At 50.4% G+C, this 12,488-nt stretch overlaps 1 protein-coding gene across 1 annotated transcript in view; it reads left to right on the top strand.

The window, feature by feature from the left end:
* LOC128725930 (teneurin-m) overlaps positions 1-12,488 on the top strand; it is a 172,812-nt gene that overhangs the window by 153,698 nt on the left and 6,626 nt on the right. Inside the window, exons 5-12 of the mRNA XM_053819707.1 lie at positions 1,701-3,395; positions 4,376-4,653; positions 5,647-5,863; positions 5,945-6,139; positions 6,640-7,051; positions 7,142-7,275; positions 7,364-7,571; positions 10,242-10,268. Coding sequence (XP_053675682.1) covers positions 1,701-3,395; positions 4,376-4,653; positions 5,647-5,863; positions 5,945-6,139; positions 6,640-7,051; positions 7,142-7,275; positions 7,364-7,571; positions 10,242-10,268 — 3,166 coding nt within the window. The remainder of the gene's footprint in view (positions 1-1,700; positions 3,396-4,375; positions 4,654-5,646; positions 5,864-5,944; positions 6,140-6,639; positions 7,052-7,141; positions 7,276-7,363; positions 7,572-10,241; positions 10,269-12,488) is intronic.

Here is a 12,488-nt window from a genome sequence, read left to right as displayed (position 1 = left end):
CTTACACCCCTGTCACCACACCCCCGATTCGTGATGTCCAGCCGATGTTTTGGGGTGGCGAAGGGCGATGAAGAGAGTCAGAACGCGAACACGTCAGTAGGTGCTTCTACGCGAACGGCGCTACGTAATGGGAAAATCGCGACACATATGGGCGCACACACACACATGTGTGTGTATGTGTGTGTGTATGTGTGTGTGGCTCTGTGTCGCCTTATGTTGAAACATTCGCGAAACATATTCGAAACCCCCGCGGTTCGGTGGGCTAAAACGGAAAAGGGTCATACCGAGAATGAGAGAGAGAGAGGGCTACAAAATGTTGGACCATTTGTTGCCTTCGATACAGCTCCAAATCCCCCTCTTGCCAGCTCCCCCTGAGGCATGAGTTTCGGGACATCATCCAGGACCTCGTGGGATGCTCGTCATTGGGCCGAGCGAGGGATGTCAGAGAAGAAGAAGCAAAAACAAAATGGAACCTAAAAGCGGATCGTAACATGATGTCCGTTTTGGTCCACGCGCGCGATACAGGATGGTCGGAGGACACACCGAAAGCATTACCCGTGTTGTGTGATGTGTTTTCGGTCCCAGCGGTGAGCAGGACTAATTTGTGCAAAGTCAAAGATTTAATTCATCCCCCATCGCCGGGCTGGGGTTTTCCCGTTGAGCGTGAATTGGAGCGAAACCAGTGGCAGCTGGTGAAGCAGAGATCCTGGATTGGGGTTTCATCTCTGGCAGTAGATGGTTTGCGAGATAAGGAAGCCAGGCAGCTGAAAAAAACCCCAAACACACACACACACACATCACACTTTCCATCGGGCGTTGAATTTTACATCAAGCTTTCCATCCCACGCTTTAAAAAAAAATCCTCACTCGGCCGGTGTCCGAAGGGCCACTTGATATCATTAGCGAACCCTTGCACGGGAACCGTACTCGAGGTTTTGGATGGTTTTTAATCACTTAATTTGCGCGCCCGACTGGTTCCACGCCGCAATAAACTGATGCAAATGGATGCTCGCATTCGTCCGGAATCCTTTCAGGATTTCGAATTTTTAGACTGACCTTTGAGTGTGGCGGAAAGAGCTGGAAAAAATAACGCGAGTTTAAAAGGACCTTTATGGTGGGGATTTTTTTTTAGATGCGCACGACAGGTCTGCCGAAGGAAGCCAAAAAAGGAGGTTTACATTTATTGCCGGACCAGCTAATGAACATGATTTACTAACCTTGACACGGGAATGAAATTACACACGCGTTGCCGTGTCCTTTCCACCGGGAACGTGATCGGGAACGAAAACCCGAGAAGCGTTACGTTATTACTTGTCTTTCCTTCTTCCTGTCGATGCGTTCAAGTGGAATCGGGGTCACCTTGCAATCCTCGTTTTTCGTATCCAGTATCCGGTGTCCGCTACTGCGTGTGACGCAAAACGAACTCTAGTTTGTAGCGTCAGCTGCGTAGCGGAATAAATTCGGCTCCCAAACGGGAGGAAGAAGGATTAATTTCTCACGATCTCACGGGTAAATCCGTTCGCCTTCTCGAGAACCTTCACGATGGACATCCAATAGCCTATAAAGGATCCATTCAATCCTACCCATAACGAGGAAAAGCTCCCACAAAACTCCAACCATTACAGTGTGTCTCAATGCATTCGCCAATTTATCGCTTCTCATCGCCTGGTGCAATTTTCTTCCCTTTTTTTTCGTTGCAGCATCTAACGTATTAAGTATATCATATCCAACCAGCAACCCCTGTACAGTTCTAGTCGACGAGAAGGCAGAAATCTCCGCAGCCAAAAGCACGATAGCGGACGCAAACCGAGCCGGCATACCGGGCGGTGGTGGCGATGGACTCGGTCTCGACCAGTCCGGCCTGCCGCAGCCCACTTCCGGCCGGTCAAAGGCGATCGCGGCCGCGGATGAATCGTCACCATCGTCCTCCTCCTCTTCCGACGGCTCTGCCGGTTCGTCCTCGCTGTCTGCCGCCTCAACCGCGGCCACCGGCAAGGCCGGCACCGGAGCGACAGGAACAGGTACAGTACCCGCCATGGTTGTTGCATCCTCACGCACGGTAGAATTGTTGCACGCGGTAGAAAGTACTGGTGTTGTTGGTGGTGGTGGTAGTGGTGTAGTAGTTGTTAAGCGTTCCCGCCGTCAGGCGTCCGGTGACAGCGCGACCGGAACTGACACCGACAGTGCTGACCGCAAGAATGAGCCCGCTGACGGACGGTTTGATGATAACGATTTGTTGCATGCTTCGGTGGTTGATGTGCCTTTGCCGCTCGCTTACGACACGAGTACGGGTGAGGACGAAACCACTCGCTTTCCACCATCGATGGAAGCAGCGGTGGCTACTGTCAGCGATGGGCTGGCCACTGGGCAGGATGACGAGGATAATTCCTCGGGCGAGCCTTTCGTGGAGCCCGCTGGAGAGCCTTCGCTTTCTGCTTCTTGGGCGGATGACGAAGCCACCGGCATTCCCGTCATTCCGGTGCAAGATAATGGCGTTTTTATCACGAACGATAATGGCTTGCTGTCCACGGTTCGGTCCGAAAGTGGTGACCAATCGCCGTGGGAAGACTTTACCACCACGGGGAGAATGCCGAAGCTCGAGCTTAGTGAGGATAGTGAGCCTTTATCCAACGATGAGCCAATGTACACCCACGTACGGTTGGATCAATCGGAGGTAGCCCTCGTGAGCCTGGAGGATGGCGTAGAGCTGGGCAAGGAGCGCGATAAGCACTACTACGAAACCCTCGAACGAATGCCGCTCGAAGAAGCTGGTTCTCATCGCGTGCCGGATGAGAAGGTAAGCATCCACACGCTGCCACCCGAACCGGATCCGCATCCGGTGACCATCGAACCCGCGGTTCCACTATACCTGATCAACGAAGCGAACGGCACGTCCTCGACCGACACACTGCCCCGACTGCTGGTGAATATTTCCATCGCAACGGACCACGGTTCGGGAACGGTGCCACATTCCGTGTACGTCCTGCAAGTGTCCATTCCGACGCCACCCGAGCACATGCCCGCAAGCGACCCGGAACCGGCCAACTTCGAGGAACCACCACGGTGTCCTCCGGAACCACCAGCACCACCACCACCCTGCCCGATACGGTGCCCCACCGATTCGCTATTTGCACGGTACCGCGTGGTGGACCTTCACGAGGACGACAGCGAGTTCGCGGAGCTTGACGGTGATGAGCCGTTCGCCAGTGAAGCTGCGCAGGAAGCGCCAGAAGCCAATGATGGTTTGACGCAAGAATTCACCACAGACGCGGGTGAAGCGCTCGGTTCCGGTGCCACTACTTCCGGTGCACCGCCGGTGCCTTCGACCACGCTCCCGACCACATCCGCAGCGCAATGTCCCGAGGTAACGCCGATGCCCGTACTCATCCTGGAAGGTGAGCCCATCGTGAACCGTGCGCGTTCCTGTGCCCCCGCCATTGACCTCCTTTATCGTCCATCCGCCCATCGCCCACCAAAGCGAGGGATGGGAAAATGTACATAGCGCTGTAAAGGATGCTGCGTCTTCATCGGCGATCAATTCCAACGAGACCAAAAACCCGACGCTGCTCCAACGCAAACCTAAACCCGTATCCCGAGTGGGAGGGTTAAATTCTTGCTTTAAATTCAGCACTAACACCCACGATCACGATGCCCGCTTTTGTGAGCTTTTTATGTACAAAGCGAAGGACATTCAAAGCATGCGAGTGTTTTTTGCTTGTTTGTTTGTTTGTAGCGACTCATTTGCTTCCTGCTTGATAGTGATTGTGGCGCTTATCCTTGCACTAATTAGTATGCACCGGATGTAACCGTGTGAGCATGTAGTTTTTGCGCGGCTAAGGATATTCCAGCAGCCAGTCCGACCAATGAGAAAGGTCTCTCTTTCTCGTAAAGGGCTTCCGGTAATACAATCCCTTAGCCGTTTAGACCAAACTAACCGCACCACCCGTAGTCATTGTTGGGTCGGCAAATCTCTTGTACAACATACATTTTACTAACTTTTTTGTATCCCATTCGCTTCTCTTTCCACCTGTTTTTTTCTCTCTCTCAATCTCTCTCTCTCTCACCCTTCTTTACCACACGATCCTTTTTCTCTTTCACACGCTTATCTTACGTTTCCGTTTCCAATTTTTATGTTGTTAACCTTCCCATCGGGCTCCGATCGCGTTTCTTTTCTTTCTTTCATTTTCCGGGATGTGTTTTTCGTTCTCTCTCGTTTGTGTTTCTTCTCCGTGCTGTGGTCGTATCCTTTTTTTTTTGTTTTTGTTTTTGCACCAAAAACGCTCCGCCAAACGGCAAACAAACAAATAAAAAAAACCCCACACACACACACACACGCACATACACACGCGGCAACCTCGCCACGAAACCACCACAGGTGCAAGGACGTTCCCGGCGCGCAGCTTCCCACCGGACGGTACGACCTTCTCCCAGATCACGCTCGGCCAGCGGCTGTCGAAGGAGATCCCACCGTACAGCTACTGGAACATGCAGTTCTACCAGTCGGAACCGGCGTACGTCAAGTTCGATTACAGCATCCCCCGGGGCGCTTCGATAGGTGTGTACGCGCGCCGTAACGCCCTCCCGACGCACACGCAGTATCACTTCAAAGAGGTCCTGAGCGGTTTCAACGCGCGCCAGACACGTGCCACTCATGTAAGTACACCCAAGTCATCATCACCCACGTAGGGGTGGACTCCTTTTAGCTCGAGGGCAGAATTTAACCAGCTGGTAAAGTGTGCGGCACACCCTCGCCAAAAACAATTCACGCGCAAGGACATTGTTGGCGCACCAACCCTTGAAGGGATTGTTTAGATGTTTTTCTTTTTTTCCCCCGAGTCAGTCCTTCGACACTGGTTCGTTTTTCTCTCTCTCTCTCTCTCTCTCTCTTTCATATCCGCAAAGGTTCGTTAGAACCTTTTACGATCCATCAAGATCAGAGAGCTGATTAATTAGAACGATAACCAACGCCGGGTGCCTCATTTGGAACGGAAATCGGCCGGATTTTCTCGATTCGCTCAGCGCCAGCGCGTACCTTTTGTCGCGCGTCCGGTTTCTTCCTTCTTCTTTTTTTGTCCTCCCCTGGGGGCAAGTAATTGAATACGATTCCACCCGGCCAGCGTGTCCTTCCCGCCATGAGGTGAACGCTTACGTAACTTCCCGAATGACGGCTACATGTGCCGAGTTTGAGGGTTTGCGTGTTCGGGCATCCTTTAACCGGCACTGGCCGGGTGAACTGCGGTCCTCGGTCAGACCTCATTTGTTGAACGATTTATACACCGCTCTCGTAACAAGCTGGGCCTCCCTACTCACTAGCCTTCCGGGCTTGCGTGTGCGATGTAGCGATAATGAAAAGTTAACCAAACACCGCCTAAACGCCACCACCCGTGTGTGTTTGTGGCCCCGTTTTTGGGCCGCAGGCGCTGATTTGTTCACGACGACACCCGGAAGCCGCCGGAAAGTGTGGCAAGGTCGTTCGAGCAAATATTGACCAGAACATATGCCCGCTAACACTAGCCGCTGAGTGATTCATTCGCCGAACGAGCGCGCGCTATCAATCTGCGATGCAAGGACCATATGGGAAGAGTGTCCTTTTTTTTGTTCGCTGTAACCTTCTAATGGGTGTCTAATGGTTTCTCGTTTTCCCAGCCGTCGATGCGCCGTGAAGTAACACGCTACATGGAACCAGGCCACTGGTTCCTGTCTATCTACAATGACGACGGTGATGCGCAGGAGATCGCTTTCTATGCGCTTGTCGCCGAGGATATGACCCAGAACTGCCCGAACGGTTGCTCCGGCAATGGTCAGTGTCTGCTCGGGCACTGCCAGTGTAATCCAGGCTTCGGTGGTGACGACTGCAGTGAGAGTAAGTGTACATCTTTCCTCCTTCGAACGGCAGCTTCCATTGGCGGCGTGTCAACTAACACACATTTCGTTCGCTTTGCAGGTGTCTGTCCGGTGCTTTGCTCCCAGCGTGGTGAATATATCAACGGTGAATGTCAGTGCAATCCTGGCTGGAAAGGCAAAGAATGTTCGATGCGGCACGACGAATGTGAAGTTCCGGACTGCAATGGCCACGGACACTGCGTCAGTGGCAAGTGCGCTTGCGTGCGCGGCTACAAGGGCAAATACTGCGAAGAAGGTAGCACCATCACTAGTCTTTTTTTACCATTTTCGATTCGTCCTTTTTCTCGTCCGTTGGGGAAGGCTTCAACGGGCGCTGTCGACCAACGGCGCTTGGGATGAGAAAAAAAAGAACCCCCAAATCCTTTACCGGAGGCTAGTGGGAAAGGATACTCCTACAACGCTATCTCAGCTCTCTCTCTCTCTCTCTCTCTGTCTCCTTAGCCCTTTCTCACTCTATCTCTCGCTCTCTCGCTCGTCTATTGTGTACACTAACAAATTGCCACCGAGTAGAGATCATCCGCCGTAGATCACACATGTCGCACTCACCGTAGCGCCCAAGCACTGTAGATTTGTTGAGCCGACGCTCGTCGCTAACCCCATGTTCAACTCGAGCGCATACCATACGTACCTTAAGCAATCGACCCAAATGACCTTCTCGTGACCTTGTCGGGAGCTTCCTTTCTCCTGGGAACGTAGCTCATTTTAATCGCGGTCTCTTCTTTCCCTTGCTTTTAGTGGACTGTCCCCATCCGACCTGTACGGGGCATGGATTCTGTGCCGAGGGTACCTGCATCTGCAAGAAGGGCTGGAAGGGTCCTGACTGCGCCGCAATGGACCAGGACGCACTCCAGTGCCTGCCGGACTGCACCGGTCACGGTACGTTCGATCTGGACACGCAAACGTGCACGTGCGAACCGAAATGGAGCGGTGAGGATTGCTCGAAGGAGCTGTGCGATTTGAACTGTGGCCCGCACGGTCGGTGCGTCGGCGAGACGTGCAGCTGCGATGCAGGTTGGGGTGGTGACTACTGCAACAACAAGCTGTGTGATCCGCGCTGCAACGAGCATGGACAGTGCAAGAATGGCACCTGTCTGTGTGTCACAGGATGGAATGGCAAACATTGCACTCTCGAAGGGTGCCCGAATGGGTAGATAGCTCGTTCCAATCGCAGGATAACGCTGCGTGCTTGTACGATCACTAACTGATCGGTTTTGGGGTGTTTTTTTTTTTGTTGTAGCTGCTCTCAACACGGCCAGTGTCACGTGAGTGGTGAACTGATGTGGGAATGCCGCTGCTATGAAGGCTGGGATGGCGTAGATTGCTCGGTTCCCCTTGAGCAGAACTGCGGTGATAATAAGGATAACGATCGTGGTAAGTAGTCAGCTTCAAGCTTCTTCATACCACAACCAAAGAGTCACACTTACGCGCCCTCTTTTTTGAATCATCCTGCCACCCAAAGACGGGCTGGTGGACTGCGAGGACCCCGAGTGTTGTGGCAGCCACTCGTGTAAAACGAGCCAGCTGTGCGTTTCGGCACCGAAACCGATCGATGTGCTGCTGCGCAAGCAACCACCCGCCATTACGGCGTCCTTCTTCGAGCGCATGAAGTTCCTCATCGACGAGGGCAGTCTGCAAAACTACGCCAAACTGGAAACGTTCAACGAAAGGTAAGCGCCATGAGTTTCTCTGCTATTTTCAATATTTTGTTGTTTTTTTTTTTTGGTTTTCATTTCTTTATCAAAAAAAAAACCATCTCGTTTTCATCTCTGTTTACGTGTTTACTTTTGCATTCCAATGACTCCGCTCAGCCGGGGATCGGTGGCAATCAGTGCCACCGCAATTTGGAATGCTAATTAGAAAAGCCAAGCGGAACGACATTGGCATTTATGACCAGCTGATCGACGAACGGTTGCAGCGATTTAATTGTTTTCTATTTATACAATCAAACCAACCATCCGTTGGCGTTATGTGATTGATAATTTTCCCCCTGGCGACATTGTTGCTGTTTGCGATGGGCCGATTTTCCCTCACCCCAGGGGGAAGCGATCGATGGCGAGCGTGAATTGCGCTTAACGTTTATTCATATTTATTTTTACTTCGCAAACTTTTGCGAACTGTTTGCCCAGTCGCTTACGCGCTCTATCACTGCAACCGATCATCGACGCGCTCGTGGTCAAACGCTTCAACCCGCCGGTCCATGTGTGAGGTGCCCTCGTTTGCCTCGTGGAAATGATGCGCAATATACCCTTGCATAAACCGCACTGAAACGGTAGCTGAAAAGGGCGTATCATACAAAAAAAAAACATCGAAATACGAGCGCTGCTGACCATGGCCGGCGGTTGGAAGCCGCATTGAAAAAAGAAAAGTACATATATAATATACTCATCCGCACTGTGTCGGGAACGTCAGATAATCATTCCGATATAAATATATATATATGCATATTTCGTTATTATATAATTACTAAATAAATATATTATGTTGTGCCCCCGTCTATTTATACATCCTCCCGCTAATTGCCATTTGTTTTAATTTTCAATGTTCCGCATCAACCAAACAAACAGAATCAAATGCAAGATAAAAAAAAAAGAAAAAAAAGAAACGAACACGCTAAAAACCCTCCCACTCTCAGCAATCACGGAATACGTAGAGGAAGAGTGATTTTTTTGTGTGCTGCGAAAAGAGATGAATGAACAAAAAAAAAAGAACTCCGTAAAATTATACGACTCGAACCAAAAAAAGAAACGTTCATATCATCCACACCACGCAGGACGGTAGCGAGACTCGTAGTGGTGGTTTTGTGTGATCCTGCGACGGCAGGATCGGGCAGGGAAGATAAATTGGAAACCACTGAAGGCGTCGCGCCCCAAAACGCTGGCGCAAACGCAAACGAGACGGAAAAGAATCGGCATTTTATTTTTTGGCTTTGTGTGTGATTTTTCCCTTTTTTTTTGCGACAAATTTTCGCTGCCCACCCATTTTGGGTGGGTGGATCCTTTTGTGCCCACCGTGTGTCATCACGCGATGCCAAACGCGAGAACCATATTCTCCCGGCATAATGCGGTTGGTATTTCGAGTTCAATTGCAAGACACTTCTCTTCATTTGCGAGGTCGATGCTGAATTATAATGGTTCATAATTGCGCACGCCGTTGTGTGTGCGCCAGTGGGAAACAATACACTCCACCTCTCTTGCCTCGCTCGGCGATAGGTTCAGGGTGGGTGTTTTTTTTTGTCGTCCTTTTGTTGCTGATACAGCCCCGAGTGGCTGTGGATTTTCCATTATGTATCGCAAATTAATACATTAAATATTAATCATCATCGAGCGGTCGGTTGCTTCTGCCACGAGCTGGCATAATGTAGGGAAAAAAAATACTTTCATCCAACTCCGAGACACACGATCCGCACCGATATTTGTGCGTCAGATTGTGTGTGTATGTGTGTGAGTGAGTGACCGTATGTGTCACTTTTCCAGTAGGTCGAAAAACACGCGCTAGCGAAATTCCATCGAACCCGGCAATCGATCGAGTCGATTCCACCCATCGGTGCACGGGGTTTAAACAAAAGCCATTCTTTCCCACTCCAAAGTCATCAACCCCATGCTCTCGTGCACTCACCCCCCCTCCCCCCACCCCCAAATGCATCAGGGGTGCAACCGCAACCCGAAACCACCCCCCGACCTCACGGGAACCAGCACAGAAAGGCTGTGAAAAATTAATTCATACTCAATCGCTCGATGATGATTATAACACCAGCACTTAATGCGATAATATTTTAATTATTACCGAGTCAGATAGCTGACTCGGGGCGGCTTTAAACTGCATAAGCCAATCGGCCCCACCCCCGGCTCGTAGACGTGGCGTAATTGCCATGCGAGAGAACGTTAGACCGCCAATGAGCAACAATTTGCGCGTGTAAATTGGAGCCCAGTTTCAAGGGACAACTATGTTACCAGGCGTGCCGGCATGTTAAAGCGCGTGTGGCGGGAATACGAGCGGTAAAAATGCGTCAAATAGTAACGTTCGATGGAAGGGATGCTCTAGTAAAGCGTTCGAAAAGACTACCCCATTGCAAACTGTTTATTTGGGTTGTCCCTTTAAAATGCCCGCTAGCGAATAAGCTCCCGCTAAATCAGCCTTACCACACTTGTCGAGAGAATAATCTAACCACGTTTTCAATTTTTGCTTTTCTCCTTCCATTTCTCTCTCTCTATCTCTCTCTCTCTCTCTGTTGGCTAACCATTGTCAAAACTAACCAATACTAAACTACTACTACTACTACCACTACTTCTACTACTACTATCACCACCACTACTACTACCTGAACCGTGAATGTGCAGCGTTTTTTGGAATCATTTTAATGCAAGGTAAGACCCAGAAGAAAATCTCCATAACAAAAAAAAAACTCCGTACAAAACGAGAGCATTTTGCTTACTCGAACGGTAGACCCTTTTGCCCCCACTGCCTTTTTGGCAATAAATAAAAAAAATCCCCATCAGAGGGTCGAATACGCGTACGCGAGGAAGATCGAACGACAAGTCGTAACAGAGCGGTAACGCAGCGTAACGTACTAACAAAACTAACGGCCTACTAGGACCTAGCTTTTCCGTCCCTACCCATTTCGTTAGACGAGCCTTTCTCGTAACGGGTTGATGTGTTTGCAGTAGTCCAAAACTCGAGTCGAAACAAGCGTAAACTGTTGCGGAATAATTCCCTTACATCCACACTCCCCCATGTCCCCCCACCATCGCCAACACCACCACCGTCACCAGAACATTATCCTTCCGAACTCAGGCGCCACTCAGCTGCTCGGTGCCATTTGTTGCATCGGGTGCACGCTTCCACGTCACATCCCCGGAATCCTAATCCTGCGCCAAAATCCCTCCCTGAAACTCACCCACACCTACACGCGCACAAAAAGAAATGGAGGCAAGCCTTGTTGAGCCACCTGGCGCCTCCATCGCGAGTGCAGCACGTGCCCGTGTTTTTGTGCAAGGCTTCATTCACCGATCACCCAACCATCACGCCCTCCTCCGATGTTTGTTAGACCTCCCGAACACCACGAGCTGTCCCACATTGCTTCCATTGCTCCCTTTCCTCCACCCAATTTCATCAAAATTTCCACCCACACCCCCCGTCCCACGTTAATCTTGAGTTTTGTGTACCGTGATACCGATTTATGTTTTAATTGTTTCAACACGTTCACCACTTGCGTACTGTACTGTATATGTTTTGCGTGAAACGCGTTTGTTTGTAGTGTTTTTTTTTTCTGTAAATTTTATGTTACGCGCACCGTGGGTGCCATGTTTTAATTTTCATTTGTTTCGCTTGCATTTTCCTTTTCGATTCAAAATCGTCACAATAATCTGTTTACGTTTCTAAGTATCTCTGTATGTAGGTTTTATATGTTTTTATTTGTGCGTATGTATGTATGTATGTGTGTATGTGTGAGTGTAGGTGTGTGTAATGTGTACGTTTGTGTGTCAAGAAGAGGAATTCAAAGGAAAATGACACGTGCGCCGAAGGACGTAAGGTAAATGAATTCCTTCAGGACTCGTCATCTCGCTATTATATGCGGGTCCTTTGTACGTGCGTGTGTGTGTGTGTGTGGAGAAACTGACGTCCACGAAGGCGTAGCTTGTAATTAAATTTTTCAATGAAAGAAAAATGGCCACCTGTCAAAATGTGACACACAACAGCACCAGGGAACCAGTCGGAACCGGCCCTTGTTGTTAGGGTGGACCTTAACAAGATATTGTTGTACCCACCGTGACCCAATTATGGCGCTGATAGAATGAAGAACAAAAAATCACGCCCCAACCCTGGATCGCCCAAATTGTAGAGCAGCTAAAGTGACAAAGAGAGCGCAAAAAAAAACAGCACCAGGAAAAATACCAGGAGCAACAGCGACCACCGAAAGTTGACCACCCGGTTTGGTGGTAAGCAAAAGGGTCCCTGTGCCAGAGGGAAACAACCGCATGGCATCGGTGTAACCCAATTTTAGCCCCTGCCCGGCATGACGGTGTGCGTAAATAAAATATAACCGAATCACTTTCGGACCGATGATCCTGGCTGGCCAACCGCTGACCCTACCCATGCACGGGTTGTTATTCATGTGGAAATTTTTAATGGCGCGCCGGGTCCGCGTTGGACCCACAGCATGCAGCCTGCGGTTGGCCCAGCAGAGCGCGCCTGGAACCATCCCGGGCGGTCCGCTTCGGTACGGTTGAGTTCATAACCAAAAATTTATCACCCAGCTCCCGGTGGCGGTGTCCTGCTTGCGTCGGGCCAAGAGCAAAGCGCATCCATTTTCTTTCCCTCTCGTATCTCTCTCTCTCTCTCTCTCGCGCGCTCACGTGAGGTCACGCATTTTCGACTCCATTGTCACACGCCGGGCCCGGGGTGCATTTCGATAAACTGCAACGACGCAACCAGCACACCAGGAGTCAGCACAAAGCGCGTGCAAGCGAGCGAGAAAAAACGGAGCAGAAATCCGGGTCACAGTGCACATTAAGGGTCGCTGGGGATAGCAAAAAAAAGAAAAATAATCAAGAAACAGGTCACGCATGTTGTCCGCAGCACCACTA

Source organism: Anopheles nili, chromosome 2 (assembly GCF_943737925.1).
Source record: "Anopheles nili chromosome 2, idAnoNiliSN_F5_01, whole genome shotgun sequence".
Taxonomy (NCBI): Eukaryota; Metazoa; Arthropoda; class Insecta; order Diptera; family Culicidae; genus Anopheles; species Anopheles nili.
This window is presented reverse-complemented; position numbering and strand designations above follow the sequence as displayed.